The 15,921-nt window shown below is 48.4% G+C and overlaps 1 protein-coding gene across 1 annotated transcript; it reads right to left on the bottom strand.

Moving 5' to 3' along the window:
• Positions 1-260: 260 nt before the first annotated feature.
• LOC126536562 (uncharacterized) lies at positions 261-15,610 on the bottom strand. Its single transcript, XM_050183582.3, has 3 exons — positions 15,141-15,610; positions 6,911-7,265; positions 261-1,037 (listed from the first exon to the last, which is right to left on the bottom strand). The coding sequence occupies exons 1-3, from the start codon at positions 15,293-15,295 to the stop codon at positions 768-770; spliced, it is 780 nt and encodes a 259-aa protein (XP_050039539.3). The 5' UTR covers positions 15,296-15,610; the 3' UTR covers positions 261-767.
• Between the last annotated feature and the right edge of the window lie 311 nt (positions 15,611-15,921).

Raw genomic sequence — 15,921 nt, 5'->3', positions numbered from 1 at the left:
TTGCGAACTCGCAACACCACCACCTCACACTTCTCAAAGCGAGACAATTTCCCCATACGTGCGCTGCATTTCCCTGTGGATTTCGATGGGCGTTGGTCCTTTGCACCATAAAAACAGAGTCCCGCCTCCTTGCTCGTACGCCGTGAACGCATGAAGCACAACCGCCATCTTCAACAACTGACAGCAACGCCGTGCCACGGAGCTACCGGCAGATAAAGCCGGGCCGATCCAGCAAAGATCCACCGCTGGGAATGGGTATGTTGACTTCGTATTTGCAGCTTTATTTTTGGCTAATAAAAAATAGGGGCAAGAACTTTCTGATTCGCCCTCATATATATATATTCACATATGTATTCTAACTATTGAACATGTTATAATCTTTGAGTGCGCTCTCCCCCATTGCACAATGCCTCTAGGGAGCTGTAAGGTATCCTTAAATAAATAAATGCAATATTTACGCACATATATATATGCTGCAAACAGACACAAATCAACGTCTGCACAAGTCCGTCGCAGAAAGCTGTGCAGCGCACTTGCTTCATCGTATACATCGCTGAATACATTTGGCTCGCCTGCATCATGTCTGCATCAAGATACAAGCAAGCGGTATAAAAACAGGAGGAGCTAGCAAAGTCAAATAATCGGGCGCGCACGCGCCTGGGACGCGCAGAAGTATGTAGATCCGCTAAATTCACGCTCGCTCTCAAGACCTCTCCGCTGCACCAAACGTTCTCGCAATCAGCGCATCTTGACTCGTCGATGTGACGTCATTTCCTATTGCTCCGCGAATTCTCCGCTGCCTGATCGCTCTCCAGGAATCGGCACTTGTCCGCCGGGTTCATGGCCGACTTGTCGGGGCAACGGAAGGCCGCGGCAAAGGGCGCGAAGTTGCGCGCAGCCGCATTGCAGGGGGGCGACCAGCGCCTCCCAGCGCCGTCCTCCTGGCACAGACTGAAGCACATGGTCATGAAGAAGACCTGCTCTGCGGTGAAGTCCTCCAAGCCTTTCAACCGCGGCTCTACGGTGCCGCTGACGGACTGCGTATAGGTAAAGGACGCGGATGTCAATCGCTACAGTGTGTACCACAACCACATCACGGAGGAGCTCGCGGAGCCTCCACCGCGGAACCCTAGCTTACATCTTCAGGGCTCTGCAGTAGATTTGCAAGTGCGAAAATCCCCCACCCAACCACAGTAATATCTTCTGGAACTGTCGAGCCTTTCGTAAAGCAGCGAGGGTCTATGCATGATGGAATTGCAGCGTCAGCTCTTCAAAGGATGGTTCACTCCCACAAAGAAGGAATCTACGGAGGTATCCTTGGCACTCATGCAGTGGCCCAGGAGTCTGGTGTTCTCTATCACATATAGAGAAATCATTTTACTGTCGTATTCCTACCCCCTTTCTTAATTCTCCCGCATCCTAATGCGTCTTCATTTTTTTTTATTTAGGCCAGGAGCTATCCTCTCTGAAATGAGTGAATTCATTCATTCATCAGCACTGGTAATAGTACAAGAACCACTTGCAAATCATATATTGGGTGATCATATTTAAGGTTTAGGTAATTTTTAAACATCGCTTGTGGCAGAAAGCCCAATTCTTGTCCTTATTTGAGCTTGATTATTCGACGAAGCGGACGTTATTATCCCGGGACAGCGAAATACGTCTTCTGCTAATTAACAGAGGATTACTGATTGACTCACTGATTACTTCACAGCGAATTTTGCACCTTGCGAATTCTAGCCGGTGAACTTGCAAGGCGTAACCACTTGAAGTTAATTGCCAGTACGAAACAAGTTTAGATAAAATTACTTCCCACAGTGTCAGACCAAACACATAGGTGTTCCAGCGACTTTCGTGCCTCAATGCATGAAATATCATTTTTTAATAGAAGTGAAACAACAGTGCAAGTTAACGGGGAGTTTGATGGCGCACATCTCGGAAATTAGCCGTGCCATCCTCAAAATTTGTTCAAAGTGAATATGCCTTGCAAGCTCACCGGCTACAATTATTAAGTTCAAATATGTGCCGTAATGTAATTAATTAAAAAGCGAATTAGTGAATTTTTACCAATTAGTTGGTTATGCGTTTCGATTTCTCGTGCATTAAGTAATGTCCGCATAATGAATAATCCAGCTCAAGGGCCAAAATTATGCCATCTGCCACAGGGAATCTTTAAATATTCTAAAAAACTCAGAAATGATCGCACCGCATAGTGGGCATTAAGAACTACAAGGTCGCGGGATCTGATCCCGGCCACGGCGGCCGCATTTCTATGGCCGGGGGCGAAATGCGAAAACACCTGTGTACTTAGATTTAGGTGCACGTTAAAGAACCCCAGGTGGTCGAAATTTCCGTAGTCCTCCCCTACGGCGTGCCTCATTATCAGAAAGTGGTTTTGGCACGTAAAACCCCATAATTTTGAAGAACAGCACTCTTCAAAAGATAAAGCACCAACAAAAATAGCGTACCATTGAAAAAACAAACAATGGCAGGACAAGGCACCTTGTCGTGCCTTGTCCTGTTATTGTTTGTTTCTTCATTGGTATGCTGTTTCTGTTGGCGCTTCATCTTTTGAAAGCTATGAACCAACTAGCTCCACAACGTGTTGTACTGCAAGAACAGCACGCCCGTTGACTCGTGCTCGCTACAGCAGCGCTCTCAAAAATGGTTTCAAGGAATCAACACTATACTCTATGGCTGACTTGGCGACCGCGAAATAAGTGACAAGGCGACAGCCATATGCGCCGACTACGGGGGGGGGGGGGCGTAGAGCCCCCCCCTCCTGGCGAAGCCGCAGGCTACCCCTCCCCCCACCTAAGGTGTAATTACCAGAGTTTTGTCACCCACATCATGATGTGCATTTGCAGTTTCTTTTGAGTTGCCTCTACCTTTTCACTTAAAATTTGGTTGTGGTTAATAGCTTACTGCATCATCGTTGGCGTGGACGTGCACGACATTTAATTCATGCTTTCACTTTATTCCTGCAAATTTTGACAATAGGAGGATAAAAAAAACGCATCAGAAGCACCAGCCTAATTCGTATTTTCTCACTACCACATTGTTTTAATTTTCTAGTGTAAACACCACGTACATATACCTATAATATATTTAAATATACACACAGGACAAAGTTTGTTATATTTTTGAAAAAAAAAGGAGGTAATAAATTAATTATTTCTAAGGCTATGGATAGCCTACGCCTACAGTATGAATATGTTGCTGTATGTTCACCTCGCTTCAAATTGCTTTGCGTGATTTTTTGACCCTGGAAATACCTGCCGACTTCAGTGACCCCTTCGGCAGACTCTTTTATCAACGGCATTTGAAATGCATGTGAATGATATCTGTCTCAGTATTGTTTCTCTTTTCAGTAAGCAATGCTAACGACTCATGAAAAAAAAAATGCTCCGCTAATACACCATTTATTAGGGATAGAAACATCGCTACTTGCATGCAGATGTTATAAATATATGCATGGTGTCCCAACTATCATGCACAGAGATTTTAATATACAGCAGTTGCTTTACTTGAAGAAAGTCTAGTGCATATTGTTTCCAGTAGAGTGGAGTAGCCGCCAGTAATTCTTTCGTTGATATTTAATCAGGTAATTGTAATTATCTAACTAGATGTAGTGCCCTAATTATCAAAGTGACAACGAGGCATTTGTAGGCACAGCTAAGGAACATCTAAGTGCAGTATCTTCAGCGACGTACTAATTGCGTACTAAATTTTGCCGACTGATAAATAAATCCGGCGAAATATGAAAGATACCGCGTGACTGGCACTCCCACTCGCATCATAAAGCAGTAGCCTTAAATAAGCTCATTGAAAGCAACTGTTTTGCCTGTCGCAAACCCGTAGAGCAGCAGGTTTCGCGGTTTCACAACTATTCCTTCGCTAAACCGAGCGCCCAACAAATATGATATTTTCGAATTACATGCACAATTTGACATTCGAGCTTACGCAATTATGCACGAACTTATCAATTTAGATTAGTGACTATAATTGGCTATTAGCCCCGCGATCTTTGAGTGGTGCCCTCTCGCGTGTGACGTCAGAAGGGGGAGGACTCCGCTGCGACGCCGGGCGCTCGCGCTCGCTACGTGAACGCAACTTAATGGCTTCGTCGACCGACCTACTCTACTCGAGTTTTTGAAATGCGTGTCGGGAGGCTTGTAGGACAGTATATACGGAATGTTCCCGGCCACTATTTCCTGCGAAATTGAATGGAGCCGCCGTCATCACCACGCTTATAGTGTGGATTGCTCCTGGCGTCGTCGGCTATATATAGTCATCAGTGTGCACACGTATACATGTACGGCGTTCGTTACTCGTCATTAGTGCTCCGTTGTCGCGGCGCACTCATAGTGATTTGTCGGCCCTTTTTCCACGATAAAGTGCTGCATTTGACCTTAAGCTACTGCGTCTGGGCTGTAATACCGTGTTTATCCGTCCTGCAGCGCGTGCTGCGCGTTCGATCACCCACTCCGTTGGCCGCAGGCATTCCGATCCGGTTGCAGCCCAGCGCTTTAAGCATATCACGAAGGACGGTAGACGCAATTCTGAAGAAACAAGGCGGTCGCTGCGGTGCGTTAATGCATGCACTGCTTTAGCAGCATTGACCCAAAATGCGTTCTGGGACGTCTGATGGAAGGGCGTACAAAACTACAGGGGGCAAAACAAAGTTACGTAGTCTTGTGCTGCTGTGCTGACCATCGCAAGAAAATGTTAATTAGGCTTAATTACTTCCAGCGTGACAGTGACACAGCTCGCCCCTGTGAGTTAGTCGGCTCAGAGTAATTTTCTTTCTTTCTTCGCCCCTACCACGGGTAGCAAGCACATTTTCCGGGCGAAGTTCATCCAGCCATGCATGAGAATTAGCGCTATAAAAACAGGTGACAACTTTTGATTATATCAGTTTCAATATACTTTGTTCTGTAAGCGCATCATACAGCAACACTGCAATACTTTCACTACTCCACAAGAAATTAGTCCGCCTGTATACTCACTCTTAAAATTAAAAAATTAAATTATGGGGTTTTACGTGCCAAAACCACTTTTTGATTATGAGGCACGCCGTAGTGGAGGACTCCGGAAATTTCAACCACCTGTGGTTCTTTAACGTGCACCTCAATCTAAGTAGACGGGTGTTTTCGCCCCCATCCAAATGCGGCCGCAGTGGCCGGTATTCGATCCCGCGACATCGTGCTCAGCAGCCCAACACCATAGCCACTGAGCAACCACGGCGGTTTATACTCACTTTCGATTTGTATTTGTTGTATTGTACGTTTTTTTATTGCCCTCCCTGCAATAATACCTTCTTGGGATTGGCAGTATGTTTAAATAAATAAATAATTAATACGTATTTAAAACCAGAACAAAAATAAAAGTTCAGAAGTTCAGGCTGGCTGGTGTACTTGAACGAATAAACCTCTGGAGTGCTTAGCACACTAGGAAAAATAAAAGAGGAGGGAGGGGTCAGGGTAAAGGTACATAGGCGCAAAAAAATGCTCACGCACGTTCCTGCGTTTTCTTTTCGTTATAACGATATTTTTATTTCTACCCTGATAAACTGACGTCTTCCGAGTGGTCTCCGGCAGCCTAAGTGCGTTGAACATAAATAGTCCTATATGCTAACCTAAACAAACAATATAGCAAGAAAAATAGTGTTAAGCATGTTTAACGATTGCTAAACATGATAGAGCATGGCGCAACTAATGTTCGAGATAAACCGCTTGTCAGTGAAAAAAAAAATTATATTTTTCTGCTCAGATGATGCTTTATGTGTGCAACACAAAGTGACTAGAATTGTTAGCGATATTTAAAATTTGTATTCAACTACAATGTCACTTAGCCACCGTGAAATCTTGTGAATGAGTCCCGCGATCGTGCTTCAGTTCCAGAAATTGCGTGGACTGTCATTTACTCGCTCGGTGCGATGTTTTATGACTGAGTCATGAGATCTCGTCCCTGCCCCCGAGGTCTGTGCTTATAGGAGATTTTTTTTTTCACTAAAGAAATGAAGTAGCGCGATATTACGTGCCAAAACCACACTATGACTATGAGGCACGTCGTAATGGTGGACTCCGGATTTATTTTGACCACCTGTGGTTCTTTAACGTGCAACTAAATGTAAGCACATGCGAGCGTTCCCGCATTTCGCGCATACTTACATCTATACCTAAATGGGACCGCCACGGCCTGGAACGAATCATCGACCTCGAGCTAAGCAGCGCTACCGCATCAGGTGGTGGTATAGTATATACGTTAAATATACAACGTTTTTGTCTTCCGAATGCTGTCATTTATACAAATAAAGCTATAAAAATACAGACAGTAATTGGAGAGCACTGTGCTACGCGATACAAAGTCAGAGCAGGAGAAAACGCACGAACAGGACGCTATTCTATAGCCGGAACGTAGCAGACGACAAAGGCGGGTCCCCCAACTGACGTCACTGGTGCGTCGTTTGCAGCGCCGCCATACGTCGCGCACGAAATTAACAATTAACGAAAATAAAGAAGTTCACAAGGTTGGGCAAGGCGACTGCTAACAAAACACCGTTGGTGACATCGTCGTATCTCGAACTGCCCCCCCCCCCTTTTTTTTTCTTTAAATAAGGCTGGTCTGCGTAGTTAGGACACAGGTTATATAGGGGGCTCAGATACATAGTCATCCTTCTTGCCTTGTTATACGGAAAAATGCAAGTTCACGCGTGTTCTTATCTCTGTGCTTAACGATAACTTTATTTCGACTGCCTCAAGAGCTTGCAACAACACCTGTTACGCAATGTGCTGACAGATGCTGCGCTGCTACTGTACTTGCAAGCGATATCCGCAAATTGGGGATCGGCGCGAATGACTCGCGCAATGACACGCCGCCACGTGTGCCGGGTGGCCCACGCTCATACCTGCACGTAGGCTGCGTGTGCCGCTTCCAACGCGGGCAGGAACGGAAACGCGGCATATTTCTCCTCGTGGTCGGAGCAGTCCAGCACCTGTGCCAGGTGGTCATTGTCCTCGGCGACCACCAGGCTGCCGAGCGCCGCTGAACTGAGCAGTACGGTGACGTCCATGGCAAGCAGCAGGCGGAGCGCGTAGACGAAGCCCAGGCCCCCGAAAGCCATGGCGGGCGTGCCCGTGTTGTAGTAGACGGGAGGCTCCGCTGCTGCGGTCGCCAGCGAGATGACGCCCTGCGCCGGGCTGTACGTGGACAGCGCGCTGGTGTCCAGTCTGTACACCAGGCCTGCAGCCTTGTACCACGATCTATACGGGGGAGGCACCGCAAAGAAGTTCACAGTGGCTGTTAAAGAAAAAAAAAAACCCTAGAGGTACTATAGAACATCGTAATTTTTGAATCAAACGCGATTGCTCGATAGATATACATCCTACTGAGTTCCGAGGTGTATTAAAGTTTACAGATTTTTGTGAGCTTTTCAGAAATTGATGTTTACGTTACAGAGACGAAAAGTGAATTTTAGTATTTCACAATTATCGGCTGTTTTAGCAAAGCATGATGTCCAATATATTGGACACTGGAACTCTACTCGGTCATTCTTGTGGTGGTGGGTATGCGGTAGCAAAGGGCAAACTTAATATTGCAAATGGCTTCAAAAGTGCAAAATCTGTTTATTAATCAAAATTTAATTACAGAAAAAGAACGAGCGATAAAGTATGATAAATAGAATTTACTTTTTCGGCGGTTGCCGTAGAAAGCCGTGCTGCTGAATGCCGCCATTGCAAACACCCCTGGTGGCCAAACTACTAATGCATTTTCAACAAAACTTTATAGGTGGCGCTAGTAGGTGTCTAAAATATTGGACAATTCGGTTTTACGGGCTAAAACATGCTGCACCTGTGTAGTGACGGAGTATTTGATATCCAATATATTGGACAAATGCCCCATAGCCGGCACTCAGGGGGATATGTGACTACAAACACTAGTCGAATCTTTATCGTATTTTCTGCCCACGACAAAGGCCTCACGATCCAGCGTTACCCTTTCAGCTAACTCCGACCAGTGCCTGCAAGTGGAATACTGACTTTTTAGAGCACAGCTCTTAGGCGCCCATTCCTGCGTTGAGCGTCAGCACACCTCCTCTTCCCTCGGCGTAACTGAGCGAACGTGGAGCGCACCGGGAAATGAAAGAAGGTGATAGCGAAGAGAGCGCGAGGTGGAAAGCGGAGGAGGGCATGGCGAAAGGGTGAGGAGAAAAGCAGAAGACTGCGTTAGCGAAGAGAGCACGCGCAGAAAAGCGGAGGAAGCCGCCTTGAAACACCACGAAACGGAGCTCACGCCCACGCATCCGCGGCAGCGACGGGGCCGGCCGTCCGAGGGAAAGAAAAGAACCGGAAAGCTCGCCTTCGCAACACAGCGTTCACCGCAAGCGTTTCCTGGTAAAGATTACGGTTGCATACGCTGCAGTTGGCGGGAAGCGGCAACTGTGTGGCTGGTCTACATATAGCGCCGCGCTAGTCATCGGTGCGATGCCTCAATATGTCGCGAAAGGAAAACACGTTCAGAACCACGCTCAAATTTCGCATGAGGGAGTATTGCAATTGTCAGTGAATTTATCTTTGTTTCTAAAAGTAAGGAGGAGGAACATGGAGCTGAGACTGACCAAAAGAACAAAAAATACCGATTTCTTTTAATGCCCGAAATAACGCAGTACGCGTAAATGGGCGAAGTGTAAAATGTCTGCGTTGTTCCCATTTGGCGTACTCGTATATACTGTTCGCCGGATCACATAGGCACTAAACTAGATCTTACTATGCCGGTGTAACGTTGTACAAATAGTTACGATGTCTGCAGTACCTATTCGAGGGGCGCGATCGGAGATAGTTGTTCGAAACGCGCGTTCAGTTTGCTTCGCCTCACGCCATGGACTAGGCCGCTCCGACGTCGCCAGCCGCGTGAAGCGAAACTCAAAGCAAAATAAACGCGCGTTTCAAGCAACGATCTCCGATCGCACCCAAGATGAGTTACCAGCAACCGAGTAAACGACAACGGAGTAGACGCGTTATAGACCGGGCTCCATGTGGGCCGGCCTTTAAGGCCGACCCACATGGAGCGAACTTTCCTGACGAACTTTCGGCGGCGAGCGCCGGCGCGGCGACACGGCGGCGTGCCATAGTCGTGCTGCACATGCATACAACGAAAAGCAGGCGGTGGCCGTCACCATGATTTCAACCGGAAGTCGGATGCAGTCGAGCCCTGATTGGTCCGCGCTGCCCGCCTGCGTTCGCCGCTTCCGCCGGCGGCTGGCCGCCGGTGACATTATTAAGCTCGGCTTGATTGGCGACGAACGGCTACGTTTTGGCCGCCGGCCTCCTGGAGGACGCCGCAAATCGCCCGACCGCCGCTTTTTCGCCGGAAAATAGCTCCATGCTGGAGTTATCAGCCAAGAGGCAATAAGCCAGTCCTACCATTTCCTTCCGCTCATTCAAAACTTGTAAAACGTGCAGTAGTAACACCGTGTTTCAACAGTTCTCTGACGAAGTCATGTGACCACAAAATGGAAGCCAGTTTCAGAGATCAGGCTAAGCGCCTGGCAGACTCTGGTTACCCAATTCGTATGCTCACTGTTGTAGCGGATGGCTTAAGCGGGAAGTGCAAAAACGCGTCGAATGGAAGCAGTGCCAATGCTAGAAGAAAGAAAGTTTCTGTGGTACGATATATTCATTGCATTTCACATAATCTCAGAAGAATAGCGGCGAAATCGGGGGTGGACAGGGTTTTTTCTGCCCCTGAGCGTCTACAGAAGCTATGCAAACAGGTTAACACAGAATAACAAAAGGCACGCATGTTCTACTCAACATCGCGAACAATTTGTAACTTGTACTCATAACGTTGTCTACGCCATTCCACTTCCATGCGGAAGAACGTATGTTGGTCAAACCGGCAGATGCATCAATGAGAGATTAAAAGAGCATCGATATAACGTCACTAGGGTAATCTCGGGTCATGTGGATATTCACTGCCGAGATTGTTCCTGCTAGCACGTTTGAAAGCACTTCCATTCTGTATAAGGCTGATAGCAGGATGACGAGGGACATTGTGGAGGCCTACGAGATTGCAAAATTGGAACAAAAGTGCGTAAGCGAGCCTTCGGTGTCGCTATCTGAAAGGGAGATTCGATTCCTCGGATTATCTTTGTGACCATTGCAGCACATGTTTTCGCCATGCCTTGCACACGTGTACGGTTCATCAAAATGCACCACTGCATGTTCTTTTTTTGCTGTTACGTTTGTTTCCGCTCGCATGGTATATATTTATCGACGCGTGCGAAAACAAAATCTATAGTTGAAAGTGAAGCGCCGTGTCTGTGTATCTGTTTCTTTCTACGTCCTCGTTCAGTCGCGCTTATACACTCTACCACGGATTCTAACCAACTAGCCTGCCAACGTGTTTTAACTAAGCGCAAGCATTGTGCCACTTGCTCATCTCCACGCGGCCCGGTGTAGTTATTAATCTTATGAAACTTGATCCCGCCAGTCTAAGTAGCGACACTCTCCTCCTCGCGGCGCTTTCCTCCTCGATTCTCCTCGCCCGCCGGCTGCGCACGGCGCGCTATTCCTCCTGGGCTCCAGCGGACGGGCCGCAGGATTCTATGGAGGCGTGTTATTTTGGGCCAGTTGCGCGTCCCAGTGGGGTTGAAAATTTTGAGAAATGATAATAACAGCATCGATAATGCTGGAGGCAACGTTTACGAGGAGGTTGCTTTTTTCTTAAAGCCGTATGAACGGGCTATACCGATGTAAAGGGTGCTTTGAGGCGAGTTCTGTACTCCAGACATTTTTTCTGCCACATGATCAGATGCTTTACTTCGTGCTTCTGATCTAGTATTGCTTGTGACACATCCCTTTGTCTGTGGCTTATTAAGCGAAAGCCTTAGACCTCTGTTTCAAGGTCCCGTTGTGAGCTACAGAAAATATCACGTGACCGAAGGAAGGCGGGAAGCGAACCAAAGCATGTGCACCCGCGTATAAGAGATGATTAATGATTAGCAAAGTAATGATTGATTAGTGATTGGATTAAGATGAATTCGGGTGTATTAAAGTGGATTAAAGTCGATGAAGGTGCATTAGGGTGAATAAAGGTGAATTAAGGTGCATAAAGGAAGACTGGGTTGGACTAAAGTCGATGAAGGTGGATTAGGGTGGATGAAGGCGCGTTGAGGTGCATTAAGGACGATTATAGTGGATTAGTGTAGATTAAAGTGCATGATGGAGGATAATGGTGGATTAAGAAGGATTAAGGTACATTAAGGAGGTGAATTAAAGTGAATGAAGGAGGATTAGGGTGGAATAAGGAGGATTAGGGTGGACTAAGGTAGATGAATGCGGATTCGGGTGGATTAAGGACGGTTATAGCCGGTTAGGGTAGATTAAAGTGAATGAGGAAGCGTTAGGGTTGATTAAGGAGGATTAAAGTGCATTAAGGAAGCTTAGAGTAGATTAAGGTCGATGAAGCTGGATTAGGGTGTATTAAGGAGGTCTTTCGTGGATTATGGTGGATTAATGCGAATGAAGGAGGATTAAGGTCGATGAATGTGGATTCGGTGGATTAATGTGCATTAGGAGGATTATGGTAGACTAATCGGTCCTAACACTCAATGAACCCTAATTCACCTTAGTCCACCCTAATCCACCTAAATACTCCATCCTCCTTAATCCTTATTCATGCACCTTTTTTTTCCACCTCTATCAAACCTAATCGCACTCCATGGTCCCTAATCCACCTTAATCTACACTAATCCATCTTAATCGGTCTTAGTCCTCCTATATCAACCATAATTCACCTTAATCCAGATTAATCGACCTTAATCTCCCTTTATCCACCTTAATCCCCTTAATCCTTGTTCGTGCACCCTAATCGGTCTTAATACCCTTTCATCAACCTTTCACTTTAATCCACCATAATCTGCCTTAATCCTCCTCCACCCACCTTAATCTTTATTCATGCATCTTAATACTTCTTAATGCACTCCAATCCACCTTAATCTTCTTCAATACACTTTAATCAACCTTAATCCTCCCTAATCGACCTTACGTCAATCACTAATGATTCAATAATTAACTTGGTTAATGATTCCCTTATGCTGGGGTGGACATGCTTTGGGTCACCTCCGGCCTTCCTTGGCTCACATGATACTTCCAGTTTACAACGCGACCTTGAAACATAGAGATCTAACGGCTTTCGCCTTAAAGCTTAAAAAAAACTCAATGTTGACCAGCTAACGCTCATCACCTGCAATACCACGGGTATACTTGCCACTAATTTTTTCAGGGCGCAAAGCAGAATCTATAATGCTGCACTTCCGACTGAATAACAACAGTTAGCGACGTGCGAAGTGATGGAGCCGCCCCAGAATATTAAGCATACTGAGGACAGCCGCAAGAAAAACGTTGGTGAGCAGGCCGGAAGAATGACAAAAAAATGCAGCATTACGGGATGCTTTGCTACGAGCTATAAGAAAGACGCCTCACCACACAAACAACGCTGTTTTTTGTCGGCACAAAGTTCTTTCGGCCAATGTCATGCAGCCACTGCTTCCTGCGCAAGCCGTCACGCTTTCGCTGTGGTATCATAAAAACGGCATAACCATGTTCAGGCTTCTTGCTGTTACTTATATGCGCTACAGCCTGGTATAGCGCTAGCACATAGAGCAGGAAACACAGCGTACAACGTTCGCTACGCCCAGCTAAAGCGCCGAGCCAGCCGTGCTCAGGAGGAAAATGGCGCGAACGAAAAAGAAAAACACAAGCAAAACTCAAGATCCGCGCGTTTCCAAGGGCAACGGCAGGGAGACCAATCGTCGCGCAGAAAAACGGGGGCAAAACTGGTTGCCGCGGGGGGAACGCGCAAGGGGCGAGGAGGAGGCGAGGAGGTCGCGCGGCGGCGGCAGAGTTCAAAGAGTGTCGCTACTTTCAAATCATCAAGGGACTTTACGCCAGTCGAAACGATAGCGCTGGGGCGACGCGAACTGGGGCGGACGGCGGCGCAAAGTGCATTTACGACGCAAGCAAAATACTGCTGCAGGCGGCGGCGACGGGCGCGCCGATACGTCCCGATCATTATAAGCCATTATCACTATTTAGCGCCTTATCCATCAGCGTCGAACCATTACAAACTGTGACCAAACGCACTTCGGCGGCGGCTGCGTATGGTGTGGTGGCTATGTATGGCACGGCCGCGCGGACCGTATCTTGAAACCGATTTGCGATGCCGACAGAGAGCGCCTATAAGGGAGTGACAACTGCTGATAGCTCCGCGCGCTGTGTTCTCGCCGCTCAACCAGACGTACGCGTTCCAATGCGCCCGCACGCGCCGCACCACGCCTGGGCGCGTACGGCGTCAGGCGCGGAGGCTGTTTCGCGTGTCGGCGCGCGGCGGCGTGGAGACCTACAACCGCTAGAATTTTTGCGCCCGCGCCGGAAGCTGCCGCTCGCGTCAGTAGCATGACACACCTCACATGACCACTGCAAGCCAACGTCACTTCCGGAACGACTCTTCGCGCGACGTTCAGGCAATACCGGGTCACCCTAGCGTTGTTGCGGGGTTTGCGGAGCTTGCGGGAAACATGGCGGCGGTCCCGGCTGCCCGCTTCGAATTGAATTTGGCGTTGCTTTTGTAAAATGCACTTCGTTCGTAGCAAATGACTGTGTAAACGGCTTTCGCTTAGTCTCAGGCCGCTTCGACGACAGAGTATTATGGATAACCTCGTGGTGTTTTCGAGATCGCTTCTCGTTTCGAACGAGTCGAAGCCTAACGAAAGAAACATTCGAGATGTCAGCGCCACCTGTCGCTAATGGCGCGAAATAGCCGCAACAACGGCATATGGCCTCTGAGATTCGAAGATATCGCCGGTCAACTAAAATTGTAGAAAACGTGCGCTGCTTAGCGTACGCTATATTATAGCGTATAGCGTACGCTATAGTTGCTGACGCTAAACTAAAACTGTCTAATATGTAACACATTGCTTAACGTGGCCGTTAAGCGAAGGCTAGACTGCCTTGAACATGGCAAGCTAGCAACACTGCGCCGCCGCGACGAGACGCGCGGCTACGCGCGGCAACTCGTGCATCGTTTGGGTGCGCGCCCTCTTCCTCCGTCGGGCGCCACGCGACGTCGAGTCAGCGCGGCGTGTGCGGACGCATTGGAACGCGTACGTCTGGTTGAGCCTTGCGTTGGAGAAGCGTGGGCCCGTATATTTAAAGCGATCTGCGAACGGAGCAAAGGGTGACGTGTGCTGAGAGTTCCGTGAGCGCTGTGTTCTCGTCGCTTCGTTGACGCGCTGAAGCGATATTCAGCACGAAGGTGAATTCACTCGCTTCTGCGGTCGCTATCTTGAAAGCGGTCGTCTTATGGGACAGACGGTTTTTAACGCGAAAGCGTTAAAAGGGTCCCGTGTCGCAAGAAATCCGGTGTCGGCGCCTTGTATAGACGTTGTTTGGCGAAAACTCATTCCGAACCACAACCACGCAGGCCCTCTCCGTGGCGCAGAGGCGTTACCGAAATAATTCATCAAAGTAGGATGCGTCATGAAAATCGTAAAGCGCTAACTAAACACAACCTGCAGACATGATAGCGTCTGATTGTAATTTGAATATACCAGAAAACATAATTCTGTTATGCAGAAACTCAAACATAAAGCCCTTTTCCAGTGTTTCTACCATTCGTAGAGCGACGTGTTGCGCTTGGTTCCTTCTGACAACACCATCCAGATGGCGCTCGCCTCCGCGGCCCATGCAAGAGGCCGCGTTTCTATTAGAGAGCTCGCCCTCGCGATTTCGTGCCTAGCGTTTGCAGCCAGCGTTGCTCGGTAACATTACGGTTGCATAGGCTGCAGTTGCCGGGAAGCGTGAGAAGCCGTCAGGGATCTTTGAATGCTGTCTCGTTCTATTCTTAAAGGCGAAGCTTAAGCGTCCTCCAAATTTTTCCCGTTGGGTAAGCATAGAAATGCTTTCGCATTTAAACAGGTCGACGTCCAATGGCGTCCAGGTAAAGAATGCAAGTGCCACGCCAGAGGGGGGAAAGGGCTTCGAGGGGGCAAGGATCGAAAGCCGGCGACGAAGAACACACGCTGAGTGGCGCAAAGTACCGCTGCATAAGAAATCAGACGAGGAGCACAATTTTACCGTCCGTAGGAGGCCTGGATCGTGCGGTGGCTCGAGAGCCAGTGGCCGAAAAAGCCGTGCTCGCTGTCCACCCCTTCACCGTAGAGGAGGAGCAGACCGCTTCGGAAGTCGAGCGGCGCCTCGGGCCAGGCGACAGGCCGCGTCTCGTCCAGCATGTAGACGAGGGATTTGCGCACGGGTATGGCGGGCGAGGCACGCGTTCCGTTCCGCACCGCGTCCTGCAGCGCGCGCAAGATGCGGCTCACGGCTTCCCTGTCAGCGTCCGTTCGCTGCACCCAGAAGTTGTCGGCCACGAGTGCGTTGTACGTGATGCTGACCTGGCGAAGAACCGCAGTCGCATGCTTCAGGGATCAGGCTCGATCATGCGGCGAGGTGAAGTGACTGTGCAGTTGTGTTGCGATGAGGTTATCGTTGGAATGGCGCTGGTGCGCACGCATGCACGCACATGCAAGTGCACAAGCGCTCGTGCACGTTCGCACATAAGCGTTATGTTATTACAGAGTTTTATGTCAGTGGACGCAAGCCGCACCCAAGCGCTGGAGGACGCCTGGCACGTTTGCAACAGAACCGGAAGCGGGCGCAAAAGAGCGCGAAGGGCTCACAGTAGAGTATGCGCCCCCCCCCCCCCCCCAACGCATGGGTGCGGCTTGCGTCCCCTGATCTAAAACACTCATTCACCCTTTTATAGGTGATTCAAATTTCAAGAGACCTGAGCATTTGAATAAAACCTGCCCGGCTGGCTGAAATTGCGCAGCCAGCCGTGCAGGATTTCTGTATAGGT

The sequence above is a fragment of the Dermacentor andersoni genome, chromosome 4 (genome assembly GCF_023375885.2).
Source record: "Dermacentor andersoni chromosome 4, qqDerAnde1_hic_scaffold, whole genome shotgun sequence".
NCBI classification, from domain to species: Eukaryota; Metazoa; Arthropoda; class Arachnida; order Ixodida; family Ixodidae; genus Dermacentor; species Dermacentor andersoni.
This window is presented reverse-complemented; position numbering and strand designations above follow the sequence as displayed.